Source organism: Numenius arquata, chromosome 1, assembly GCF_964106895.1.
Source record: "Numenius arquata chromosome 1, bNumArq3.hap1.1, whole genome shotgun sequence".
Lineage (NCBI taxonomy): Eukaryota > Metazoa > Chordata > Aves > Charadriiformes > Scolopacidae > Numenius > Numenius arquata.
The window spans coordinates 25645371-25659058 of NC_133576.1; the positions used below are offsets into that span (position 1 = coordinate 25645371).

The 13688-nt window shown below is 42.9% G+C and overlaps 1 protein-coding gene across 1 annotated transcript in view; it reads left to right on the forward strand.

Annotated features, from left to right (window-relative positions):
* PTGFRN (prostaglandin F2 receptor inhibitor) overlaps window positions 1-13688 on the forward strand; it is a 73341-nt gene that overhangs the window by 29940 nt on the left and 29713 nt on the right. Inside the window, exons 4-6 of the mRNA XM_074166751.1 lie at window positions 5416-5781; window positions 6644-7063; window positions 11982-12365. Coding sequence (XP_074022852.1) covers window positions 5416-5781; window positions 6644-7063; window positions 11982-12365 — 1170 coding nt within the window. The remainder of the gene's footprint in view (window positions 1-5415; window positions 5782-6643; window positions 7064-11981; window positions 12366-13688) is intronic.

Sequence of the window (13688 nt, forward strand, 5' to 3'; positions counted from 1 at the left end):
CACAAGAAGGGTTGTGCCGGCGCAACCTCCTCATTTACACAGTGCTGCAGTAAAGTGGTGCCTTGATTGAAAATAAATGGAAGAGTTCAGGAAGGAAAATCGTTACTACCATTTGCAAAGTTGACTGCAGTATTTTTTTCCTGTCATAAACTTTTGTGAATTTGAAAGGGCTGCCGTATTTCCTTCCCAGATGTGGTAATGTTTAGTTGGCAAATGAAACAACCTTTTGTTTGGAAAGCTCTTTTGAGATTAAAGGCATCAGCAAAGTTGTCGCTGTGTCTCCTGTGACTGCCTTGGTTGAGGAGTTGGACTGTGTGTTCTGTGTCTTTCTGATGCAGAGGCTCGAGTGCTTAGTCTGAGCCAATTTACTCATTCTTCAGCTCTTACTTTTTTGGCTTTAATTGGCTTCCTACTGCATGTCACATTGCATTTTCCTTTGCCTGGCCGACGTAGAGAGTCGACCTCCTTCTCTGGGCTGCTAAGAGAACATGTTTTCTTATTAGATAGAGCTGTCTAGTGCAGGCTGGAGGAAGCACCTTCTGTAAGAGTGCTGAAGCAGATGTGGGTTCTTTGCAATGGTATCTCAGCCTTGTGGGCAACTCCACAGATTACTTCTCATCTTGTTCTTTCATAAATGATACATAGATGCAAAACCTGTGTGAAAATGAACCTCCTAGAAGACCTTCCTCATCTATAGCAATGTCTCTAATGCAAGAGGAAATCTTCTCCAGCCCTTTCCTTGAAGAGTTGCATAGCTTGTTGAGAATTTAAACAGACCACCTGTTCTGTAGATCCTGTACAATTTTGCTGCCTTGTTTTCTTGGTTATCCTAAAAATTACAGCTTGCTATTTAATGTACTCGGATTGACTTCACAACCTATCTATTCAGTCATCTGCTTTCCTTGTTCTCCTCTCTGAAAGGATTTAGTTTAATGACAGCAGTGAGATTGTGCATCTAGGTGATGGGACAAATTAATTTAAGTACTTCATGGACCATTGCTAGGGAACAAACACTAGCTCAAAACTGCCTAGGCTATGTCTTGTCTCTGGATTATTAATATGCAAGCCCCAGTTTATTATCCTACTGTGAGCCACACTTTGCCAGTGTTCCTGGTGAAGTATTTCGTGTGTTCCCTTGGGAGAATCCTCTAATCGGGTGCTTGACAAACAGCCATGAAGGCTCTGTGGTTGCCCTACTTTTTGGATGTTGCCTGGTAGTCCTGTCACCTGTCTAATGAGCCCAAAAAACATGTCCTATCCCTTGTGTTTGTGTGCTGGCCTCCTTACAGAGGCTCCTTTACATTTTGTTTTGGAAAATAGTTCCTTGCAATTCCATCTGGTGGTCTGGTAACTCCGAAAAAATAAAATTTTGTATTTAGACAATTAATCTTGTGTTCAGGCAGGTTTGGTATCCAGCATTACAGTTTATGATACAGAGACAGTTATTGAGTTCCTGCTAAGCACACATCTTTGGTGGTCTCAGTGATACTGAAAAATACTGAATTGTCAGAGTTCTGTTGTTTTCTGTCAGTAGTGTATACACTGTTCTGTCCTGCTCCATCTGTTTCTACAGTTAAATGGGATTCAAGTGTATTCATTAAGAACATGTCACCTTATATTAACAGCGAAATATATTAGGTGTCATGAAAAATAAATGTTTCCAACAAATTTACAGAGTTTGAAGCTCTCATATAATGAAAGCTGAACTTCGATTGCTCTGGGAAGATGCAGGGAGTGTATGCGAGTAACACAGGGTGCTGCAAGAATAAAATATTTGTAAAAGCTCCTCATTTATCTGCCAGAGTAAAATGGAGCTCTCCTCTTGCCAGGATCAGTGTCTGTAGCTCTGTGCCTTCTGCTACAGCTACATGAAATGTTAATCCCTAATGCACAGCAAAGAACGTAGCACCTTGTTTAGAATCTAGGGATACTCTTGCTGTTGACTGCTGCAGGACAAAAGGCAGAACCCTGAGTTCACAGCTTGCTAGATACTAAGCCTCCTGGGTCACCTAGAAATGCAGCTCACCTTTGGAGTGTCTGCTCTGTGCATGTTCCTCCTTACCTGTGGGCAGGGCATCGCAGATGCTCTGCAGTAAGTTCTTATTCTCTTGTGATGATGTCTCTGTGTGCTCCCCCCTCACAAGAATCCTAATTTATCTTAGCAGTAACAAATATTATTGGTTGTAAAATATAAAATTACAGCTGCTACAGGCTGTTCCTCCTCTCCTGCAGCCTGTTTCACTGCCCTCCTTCCAATTTTGTGTTAAACTGGAATCGCTTGTGGGAATGTGCTGTGAGGAGGGGGATAGTCTTTGCTTTTACAGCAATAGGGTAACGACCTCTGAACAGATCTGTTTAAGTCTGTGTGCCCCTATCTTTCCCTTTGACCTCCCTTCTCTTATGAAGGTGCTAATCACCCCCTACCTTCATTTAGTGTCAAAGGGTCTTAAGTGACCTTGGAAGAAGAGAAACTGATCTGTAGGTGCTAATCTCAAACACAAATGTGCGGCTCTTGCCACATTAGTCATGCCTTTATCACCTCTAGATTGGATTAGTGCAGTGCACAGTATGTGGGTCTACAGCTGAAGACACATGCAGAACAGTGTTGTCTTCTTGTTTTAGTGTCACAGGAGAGTATTTTCTAGAGAGACTCAGCGTTTGAGGAGTGCCCTCAGTGAGGATCCTGAGCTGACTTCTCACAGTGGCCTGCTGGAAGGTGGTTGGCTGTCAGGCAGTGCTTTAAAGCTTACCTGCTGCTGTTACCACTTTCTGTAAGAGGGTAAGTTCAAGGATTGAATGGGGCTGCAACTTAAGACCTAGTGAGGAAATACATTGGAGCCCTGCAGTTTGCTTTATTTTTTGTTGGTTATCTTTTCTGTATCAATGATTTCACTATCTGGTGCTTGTGTTTGGAGAGGTATCCTTAAAAACATCTGGTTGTGGAACAATACATTGACAGTGGAGGTTTTTCTCTTTGATTCCCATGTGAATGGCACAGAGAAGTCCAGCTTCCTTATTAGGACTAGTCAGTCACTTGATCAGGTACGTAATAACCATCTTCTGTGAGGGATATAAAGGGGTAAGAGATTGACCCCAGTCTGCATTACAAATAAGTTTAATAAGTACCACTGTTGAATACAGAAGGTCATGGCGATGAGGAAGTAGGACTATTATGACTGAGCCTGTACATGTGAACAGCCTGCAAAGCAAAGAGAATACTGGGAGTTATGAACTGAGGAGGTAAAGGCACTGTCATTGGTTCTGCTGTTTGCTGAACTGTAACTGGGGATAAAAATATGCTTTTCTCTTGTAGTTGTGCTCAGTGTGTATAGCTGCTTGTGTAGTTTTTAAATGCCCACAGAAATCTTGATTCTTTAACACACCTGTCATGGTTTAACTCCAGCTGGCAGCTAGGACCATGCAGCTGCTCACGCAGTTCTTCCCCTTCCCCTAGGAAGGGCAGGGAGGGGAGTGAGAAAAGGAGGGGAGAAAACATCACAGGTTGACAGAGACAGTTTAATAGAACAGTAACAGAAAAGCGAAATAACGATAACAACAATGACACAAGTCACTCTCACCACTCAGTGAATTGGTACCTTCCTGAGCAGTGATTGCTCATTTCCACACCCCACTCCTGACCAACCCCCATTTATATAGAAAGCGTGATGTCTATGGTACAGAGTATTTTGTTGGCCATTCCTTCTGTCTACGGTCCTTCTCACCTCCTATGGGAATCTGAAAAGTATATTGAAAAGTAGAAACGTCACCTAGCAAGAACCAAACCAATAGGTATTATTGACATTCCTTTCACGGCAATCACTAGAAAGAAAAATTAACGCTTTCCTAGCTGAAACCAGAACAATCTCCTTCTCCATGCCACTTTGGAGGGGAAAAGCTGCACTTTAAAACAGGTTCCCCAGTGGGTGGTTTCTCTTTACAAGACTAACTTCTTTGCCCACAGCTGGATACATATTGGTATGATGGCAAGTGGCATGTTAATCTACAGCAAGAATGAGAGGTGGGAAAGGCTCAGCAAGTATATATTGGTGTTCATGTCTCTAGCTGGTTGCTTTCTCAACAAAGCTGGTGAATTAGAGCAGTTGTGGGCTGCTGGACTTTGTGTGTTGGGGGGTTGTTTGTTTAAATTTGGCTTTGTCCCTGTGGTGCCTCAGATCAAACTTTTGGTCCAACTGCTTTAGATGTTGTTATGGCCACTTACTTGGTTTTAGTAAGATCTGTACTTCAGTGTTCTGGCTTCCCCTGTTCTACCTGGCTGCTAAAGTATCTTGCTGTGGATATGGAGCTGGTGGGATACAGTGGGCTTTTCATGTTTGGAGACAGTTTAGGTAGTACCCCTCTGAAAAGATTTCTCTGGTTGGAACTATGAATCAAAGCAGTTTGCTCTTTTGGGAAATAAGAACCTGCCAAAATCCATGTGCAGCTGTTAGGGTTATTCTTTGGGCTACAGAGCCAAATCAACCAGAAAAGTCTCCTGCATCTTTGCCAGGTTCTTTGGCTAGTTTAAGTGCTTCAAACTTTTGCCTGGAGCATAGCATGCTGCTTTGCCAGCCTTCTGCAGAGATCTGCTGTTGTTGTTCTATGCTTCTAGTGAACAAGTCCCAGAAAACACAGTCTGAACACTGTGTGTTCCCCTGCTCTGGAGGGAGCCTGCTCTGCTCATGCTCCTGTGTTTTGGGACTTCCACCAAAGAGGAAATGTGTGTTAGAAACACGTGTGGTTGCAGAAATACTTTCAAGCAAACTGTGTCTGTTGAAATCACTTCTTCCTTTAAATCAATTAGGAAGGCAAGGAAGCTCACCTGTGTTAGAGAAGCCGTTACCCTTCAGGGCAGAAGAGACTATGCTCATTTTTGGAGAATGTCAACTTACCACTCTTATGGCCCTCAAGCTAGGGGGGAGTTAGTTTCCTACTTTGACCCCTCTACTGATGTCAGCAGAAGACTTAAAATGCCTGATTAGATTATCCCCTCACTGTAGTAATGAAAACCACTTATTAATGTTGTTTAAGTGTCTTACATAGCACTTGGCTTGTATTGGAGAAACTGCTACTGACTATGTATGGTAGCCGTGGATCTATGGCTAGGTGTCTCCTTTTTTTTATTTTTTTCCTCCTTACAATTTTATCTCCTTCAGTATGTCGTTACTTAATGTGTTACTAAATAAGGAATGAAACAAAGATTGCGCACACTAAAAATGGTATATTCAGGGACTCCTGCTCCAGTGAGATTAAATGTTAATGGCAAATACTGCTCTTACTAGTCCTAGCTCCTAGCTTTCTGCAGAGTGAAGTGTCCAACCTTGTTGTATTTCTTTTTTTTTTTTTTTTTTTTTGGTCAAAGTCTGTCCTGTTAATTCCTTTGTTAACTGTGTGTTCTCTCTCTATTCTCCTGCTTAGCTTTCTGCAGAGGGCGTGTTGTGAGGGTGCCCAAAGGTCCTCTTATTCGAGTCATGGGCACGGAGGTGGTGATCCCTTGCAGCGTTAGTGACTACGATGGACCCAGTGAACAGAACTTTGACTGGGAGTTCTCCCGGGAGACTGACTTCATGCGGATAGTGAGTACCTGGGATTCTACATTCACCTCTGAGGAGTACCAAAAACGCGTGGGCAACGGGGATATCAAACTGAGACGGAGCAGCAACGATGCTGTGGAACTTGTGATTAGAAACATCCAGCCAACTGACCAAGGGAGATACAAATGCTCCACGCCCAGCACTGATGCCACCGTTCAGGGAAATTATGATGCAGAGGTCCAAGTGAAAGGTATTTCTGAAGAGTGAGGTGTGCTCTAAATTTTTTTTTTTATATTGATTATAGATGTACCATTAAGAATGTTGGATTTCTGTTGCTTATAAGCATTGTGATACTGTTTTTTTTTCTTTTTCTTCTCCTTGTTCCTGTTTAATTCTTGTAAGGCCAAAATCGAAAATTGGGAGCTATGGTAGCAAAGGCAAGTGAAGTGAAGAAGTGAAGAGAGGCTGTTTACTATAAACACCACTTGCCTTTTTTCTGTCTAGTAAATATGTAAATAAAAATGGGAAAACTAAGCAGTGGGTTTTCTGAAGATGTCTGCAAATATTTAATGTCCCTAAGCCTCTGGGTAGAAAAGCAAACTTCAGGTAAAAAAACATATCCTGTCTTCTCTCTCTTATTTATAGTGTCGTTTAGGGATCTTTCTGTATGAAGAAGGTAATCTTCCTTTTCCCCTCTAGCATGTTGATACTGCTGTCATGCCCTAGCTTTACTCTTGCATTTAGGGTTGTTCGGTAGTAACTTGGGAGACTATTTTTTTAAGTGTGTTATCTTTTACTCCTGTGAAAATCAAGATGGTTCTGGATGGGAATAGGCAGAATGATGGCGTTTGGATGAGAAACTGAAGTGAGTGGAAGGATAAATGAATTTGAATGCTTGTCTTGGTTTGTTTAAAATGGAGCACTTCCTTGAATGGATTTTCAGCTGAATTTCCTTGTTCCTGGAATATATTTATGTGCGGAAGAAGGAATTATTAGCCAGGTATTGCTCTGTGGTAGTTTTACTGCCTTGTATCTGAACAGGTCAGTGTGGGTGTTCTCTTCGTACTTCCGTTTTATGATGCTTGTGTCTTTTGGTCCTATTTTTTTAATAGTGATTTCCGATGGCTTATCAGTGAGTGGTTCAAAAGCACGTTCCTCGATGTCTCTCCGGCTGTCTGAGGGTGACTCTTTCAAGTTGCGTTGCTCAGCAATCACCACCTCACCGGAGCACACTCACCTGCATGTGACTTGGCAGATCAAAAGTGGATCGACTTGGCGGGACATCCTATCTTTGACTCATGAGGGCAAATTCCATCCGGGCCCTGGCTATGAAGAACGCTACCGTAATGGAGATATCCGCTTGGACACAGGAGCAAATGACACGTATCGGTTATCTGTATCCCAGGCCTCGTCAGTGGATGGGGGTGCCTACAGGTGTCTTGTGAGCGAATGGGTGAGAGGGGCAGATAGTTCATGGCAGAAGATTCAGGAGAAGAGTGTGGAGATAGCAACTGTGGCAATCCAATGGACTGGTGAGTGTTACTGATGGGCTGGGGTCACAGCTTGTAACTACAGCAGTGCTGTGTCCAGACTGTGATACTTTGAGAGCAGAAATTGAGTAAGCCAAACTAAATGAGGATGCGTTCCAGAAGAACCTAAAGTGCTGTTTGGATAGCTTGCCTGTTTACATCTAAGTCAATAGAAAATGTGTAGCATAATTTTTCTAGCTTTTATTTTGTGGAGAATGGGGATGATGGTATGGAAGGATTGGCTGAAACCTCTTAGATGACTAGACCTAGATTTTATTGCATCCTTAGCTCACTTCAGATTGCTTCTGATTTTCATATTTCTTAAACATTGTATTTAACCCTTGAGCATCCCAAACCTTCCCGCTGCTCTCTCATTAACATAGGGCTGTCCCGTAGCGTAAACAGCTGCACCTTCCCTGTAAAAGTGGCTTGTGATTCAGTGACAGAAGTGAAGCTTTTCTGTACATTGATTATTAAAATAGCATGGAAAGATCAAGAGAAAGGAGGAAGGCAGTGATTATTTAACAGGACAAATGATCCAGTGATTTTTATCACTGACACTGGATCACTGGTCTCATTGCTCCATTGTGTTGACAGAGATCAAGGACAGTAATGGTTCTGTTAAACACATCATTGCATGCTTGACTAAGGAGACAAAAATACATACAGTGCTGTGCTGGGGATATCCAGATCTCCCTGCCCATATAGATTTCAGGAGTAGATGCACTAAGCGCTTAATTGCATTAGCATTACTATTGCTAGTTGGCAGAGGGAAAGCAGGGGGGAAGCGTCTTGTCACTCAATAGATGGAAAAACAGGCAATGATGGTCCCTCAGAAATGTGAAAATATGATGATATTTTTAAAGTGTTCAGACAGTAGGAGTATCTTTTTGTTTTTGTAATCCTGTGATCACTATAGGGAGAGCCCCGAACTGTTGACTTTTTTGGCTAGCTCATTTGGATGTAGTTTTAGTATCCTGGTGGTACTTAGCCTGTGAAATTTGACAGGATCCATCTGCCCCCTCTTTTTCAGGGTATCTTTTGCACAGTAGAGCTTGCAGTGCTCTCTGCTGAGGCAGAGTTTGCTTAATTAAGAGCTGTAATTCTCTATTTTGTTGCACTTTTGGAGAGTTTGGTTTAAGTAGGTGGGGTTTAATCAATGACTGAAAAAAGGATGAGGATGGCCAAGACCAGTAGTACTGCAATATTTTAATGTGGTTTGAGTGTGCGGTTTTGTTTATTTGCGGGTTTTTTTGTTTGATTTTTGTTCAGGGGTTTTTTTGCCTTCAGTTTTAGCTCAGTCATTGCCAGCACTGGCACTTTGTCAGGGCCATGAAGGCTTTCTTTTAAAGTTATGCTAAATGGGATAGACTATTCTCCAGCAAAAGGCTGTGGAAATTTTTACCCACACATCCTGTAGTAAGACTTGAAGAGCATCTTGTGCTGACATCCGAAACCTCTGCACTTGAATTCTAAAATGAACTTGAGTTGTAAACAGTATGCCTGCTTGCTGCACTTCCCTCATTCTTGCTTGCTATAAACTGTGGGGCTGAATTTGTAAAATGGAAAAAAAAAAAAAAAAAAACCAAATTTGAATTAACATATCTAATGAAAAAAGTCATGCACAGGTTACTTGTGTAACTGTGGGCTGTATTTTTTTCTGTTGCTGCTCTTCTATCTGCTTGCCTATCACTTTCATCTCCTAAAAGCATTACATCTTTGGGCCCAACTTTGTTCTCAGATGTCTTTTTCTCTTTTTTTTTTTTTGTTTAATAATGCCTTGCACGAGAGGTATATAAGCTAAAGTGAGGCCTTCAGACACGTATGTAACCAAAAAAGGAGCATTGAGAAATACATATGGGTAAACTCTCTTAGAGTCCCTCTGTATGCATATACTGCCAGATTCTTAATGCCCATCACCATTTCATGAAGACAGAAGTGTTCCTTGGAGAAATGCTGCCCTTAACCTTGCAGATGAATCTTATTTTATACTCTAGTATTAGTCTGTTAAATTGACTAGGCTTTCCTACTGATTCCAATCCCATGATAAGACAGTGAGGGAAGTATCAATGAGATACTCATCAGGCAGTGGACTTTGCTTTACCACTCAGGTGTGCCTTGCTACCCTCTGTTCAGGTTGACTGCTCTGGGCTATTGGGTAGTGAGTGGTCAGATGAGTATTGTTTGGTTTTATTGGCAATAGTTGTGGCTGCTTAGTTTGGCTCTGGCCTTTATATGTTGTCTCTCATTCCTGATAATAATCCTATAAAGCTTTTACAGATGGGTACCTATTATGTAATAGAACATGGTTTTACACAGAAGTCACTAGTTTGCACCAGAGACATAGCTGCCTGTTTAAAGTAGGAGTCTGTATTCTTACTCATGAGCTTGGTCATAGATCTGCTGAGAAGAGCCATTTCTGTAGCAGCCCTGTCTACTGTCCTCAGCTGAGACTTCAAGAACAGCTGCATTACCCACTGTGGGAATGGTGCTGCACTGAGATCCAAATCTAATCTTTAGGGAATGTAGAATGAGGGAATGAGCAAGTAAAGACGTGTGGTGGCCAGGTAACTCAGTGAATGATTTGCACTGAGGTTTGCAAACAACACACAGAGCACCCTTGGTTCACCTCTCACCAGAAAAAAACAGGAGTTTTTCTACTCCTGGTCTTGACACACTAATTTCATGGCTTGCTTTTAACAAAGCTGTGGCCAGCCTGGTAACCTACAGAATGCAGAAGGTCCCATTTGAATGCTGGCTATGACTGTATGTGTTATGCATATTAAAAATCACAGGCCAGTGGAGGAATTTGTTAAATGTGTTTTAAGTGGCAATTGGCATTGCTTTAAAGTCCCCAGTGTGTCTTGGTCAGAGCAGTAAGTGGAGGAGTCTACAGGCAAGGTGCCTGAGGACTGGAGGAAAGCCAATGTCATCCCAGTCTTCAAAAAGGGCAAGAAGGAGGACCCAGGAAACTACAGGCCAGTCAGCCTCACCTCCATCCCTGGAAAGATGATGGAACGACTCGTTCTGGGCATCATCTCAAAGCATATGGAGGAAAAGAACGCTATCAGAAGTAGTCAACACGGATTCACCAAGGGGAAGTCATGTCTGACTAACCTGATAGCCTTCTATGATGGCATGACTGGTTGGATAGATGAGAGGAGGGCGGTGGATGTTGTCTACCTTGACTTCAGCAAGGCTTTTGACACAGTCTCCCACAGCATCCTCATAGGTAAGCTTAGAAAGTGTGGATTAGAGGAGTGGACAGTGAGGTGGATTGAAAACTGGCTGAAAGACAGATCTCAGGGTTGTTATTAGGGGCACAGAATCTAGTTGGAGGTCTGTAACAAGTGGAGTCCTTCAGGGGTCAGTACAGGGTCCACTCCTCTTCAATATATTCATCAATGACCTGGATGAGGGGATGGAGTATACCCTCAGCAAGTTTGCTGACAATACAAAACTGGGAGGGGTCGTTGACACGGAGGAGGGCTGTGCTGCCATACAGCAAGACCTGGACAGGCTGGAGAGTTGGGCAGAGAGCAACCTGATGTACTTCAATAAAGGCAAGTGTAGGGTGCTGCACCTGGGGAGAAATAACCCCATGCTCCAGTACAGGTTGGGGGCTGACTTGCTGGAGAGAACCTCTGAGGAGAAAGACCTAGGAGTCCTGGTGGACAATGATGACTATGAGCTGACAATGTGCCCTTGTGGCCAAGAAGGCCAATGACATCTTGGGGTGCATCAGAAAGAGTGTGACCAGCAGGTCGAGAGAGGTTATCCTCCCCCTCTACCCTGCCCTGGAGAGACCCCATCTGGAGTACTGTGTCCAGTTCTGGACTCCCCAGTTCAAGAAGGACAGGGAACTGCTGGAGAGGGTACAGCAGAGGGCTACAAAGATGATTAGGGGCCTGGACCATCTCCCTTATGAGGAGAGGTTGAGGGACTTGGGTGTTTTTAGTCTAGAGAAGAGAAGACTGAGGGGGGATCTGATCAATGCTTATAAATGCTTAAAGGGTGGGTGTCAAGTGGATGGGTCTTTTTTCAGTGGTGCCCAGGGATAGGACAAGAGGAAATGGGCACAAACTTGAATATAAGAAGTTCCACCTAAACATGAGGAGGAACTTCTTTACTTTGGGGATGGCAGAGCACTGGAAGAGCCTGCCCAGAGGGGTGGTGGAGTCTCCTTCTCTGGAGACATTCAAAACCCGCCTGGACACGTTCTTGTGCACCCTGCTCTAGGTGGACCTGCTTTGGCCAGGGGGGTTGGACTAGATGATCTCCTGAGGTCCCTTCCAACCCCATGTGATTCTGTGATTTTGTGATTCTAAGTCAGCAGTACAAGGAGTTATTGCTGCCTTCTGTTTGCTTTCGTGTCATGTTTCTGCAGCACACCTGAGGTCAGTCAGGACTCGAATATGTGGCTGGGGCTGCTTCTTATCTAAATTGATTCTGTTAGAGGAGCACAAAACCATTTCAGCAGAAACCAAGTTGAGTTTTAATGTAGTACCTGGTGATTTCAGTGGACATTTTCTCTTCTGAGAGATAGTCCCAAAACACCTTGACCCTCCTGTGAGAATGCAAAATCCTGTACACATTTTCCTGCTGTGCGAAGGTGACAATGCTGCCTGTGTTTGGAACAAAGCTTTCATGGGCTAGTTGTTGAGTTATAAAAACCCCATTTTCCCTCCCTTCCTCCCACCTTATCACACATCACTTGCTTGACTGATAATGTGTACTTCCCTTATAATAGATCATGGAGCTCAATAGCCAGCAGGCATTTGAAGGCAGGGCTACTAGCTACTTCAGAAGCTTCTGTAAGATAAAGTGAAGTCTGGATAACTTACCGGGGACTCTTAAAAAAAATATATTTTTTTTTTTAAAAGTTTTATTTTTTGTTTGAATTTTTGTCTCCATTTCTAAGCTCTAGATGTGGTCATCTCAACAAGCAATGTGTCTGTGACTGAAAGAGACTCCCTGGATCTCACATGCAACATCACAACAGACAGGAGTGGTATTTTCCAAGCGGAGGTGATGTGGTATTTTTCTGCATCACCTGATGATACCTTGTCAGATGCTCAGGTTCTGCTGAGCGTGGACCGTGATTCTGTTGTCAGTGATTCAACTCTTATCAGCCTGAGCCATGTAGATAGGAACTCCTATCGCCTATTGGTGCGTGATGTGGATGTGGAAGACTCTGGGTACTACTACTGCCAAGCAGCTATCTGGGTACCACTGCACAACGGAAGCTGGCATAAGGTGGTGGAGAGGACATCTGCACCAGTCAGTGTGGTGGTGACAGCATTAGGTGAGTGATTCCATTTTCGGACTTCATGGGTAATGTACCATCAAAAAAGGGGAGAGGACCTTGCAGAATCTCTTCTGTGTAAATTTCTTTCGTTTGCATTTATCATCTATATGTAGAGTAACTCTCTTTCACGTATAAAAATACCGATCTATCCTGTGGGGTTTTGGGGTTGTACATTATAGGGTTTTAGGATCTCTTACCGCATGTCCCTCCCACGTGCTCTGCTTTCTTGTGTTAGTGAACAGTCTGCAACTGGGAAATAGAACTTAAAAGCCTGCCTTGTTTTCCAGGGGCTGAAGCTGCCCCTGTTGTCATGTTGTCCCCTATCACCTCCCTTGTATCATTAGCAGGGCTCTCATCCAGCAACAGGCATTCTCTCTGAGCTCTGAACACAGTGATATCAGATGCTTCCCCTGATTTTTGAGTCATATACCATAAAAAATTATTTATGATGGAAACTTCATAATGAACTCTAATAGCTTTCAAAGCTGTTGGCTTTTTGTTTTGGTTTTTTTTAATCACTAGGGACACCACATCCTACTGATGGATTTAGAATGAAACATGACTTTTATACTCCTTTATTCTCCTCCCTCAACACACAAGTCCATTTTACATAGACCATGTCACATAGCTATTAAATAGTGTGACTGAGAAAGACCTAGCTTGTGGCTAACAATACTAGCAGTGTTGATTAGCATAGTGGGCACTAAAGCAGATTTTCCTGCAGTATTTAACATCCCACTCAGTGTGGTGCAGTTTTAATCAGTCAGTCCTAGAGATGAGTGGATTTTTAGCCTTTTGGACAAGCAAAGGATTATTTGTGCACTTAAGTTATGGCTTCCATACATTGCTGCAGCATTTCTGCAGTGAGTTCTTTTAATTCACCAGTGGGAGAAAAAAATCTACTTAAACAGAAACTTGATGATCTCTTTATTCTCTCCTTCCTTTATCCTCCAGTTTTTCTTGGTGGTTTTCCCTTCTTACAGCTCTAATGCCATCAATGTCCACATTATTTTGCAAGGAGCTGGTTGGAGCCAGCTGTGTTTTAACAGTTGTTCATTTAAGACTTGTTGACTGAATGAGGAACAGAAGCTGTAGGAGAAGATTCAACAGGCTTATCTGATCTACCTGGCCTACAAGAGCAGGCTGACAGTATCCTTTCTTAGCCCCCTTTCCCAAGACAAATCTGTTTTGGAGATCCACTGTGTCATGTAGGCTGCAGATTGTAAGGCTTTTGCTTTCTTTTGCTTTGTATTATCCCAGCTAAACTCTTAAGCTTTGGAGATCTCTCTTTATGCAAATATCCTTAGAAGTAAAGTTACT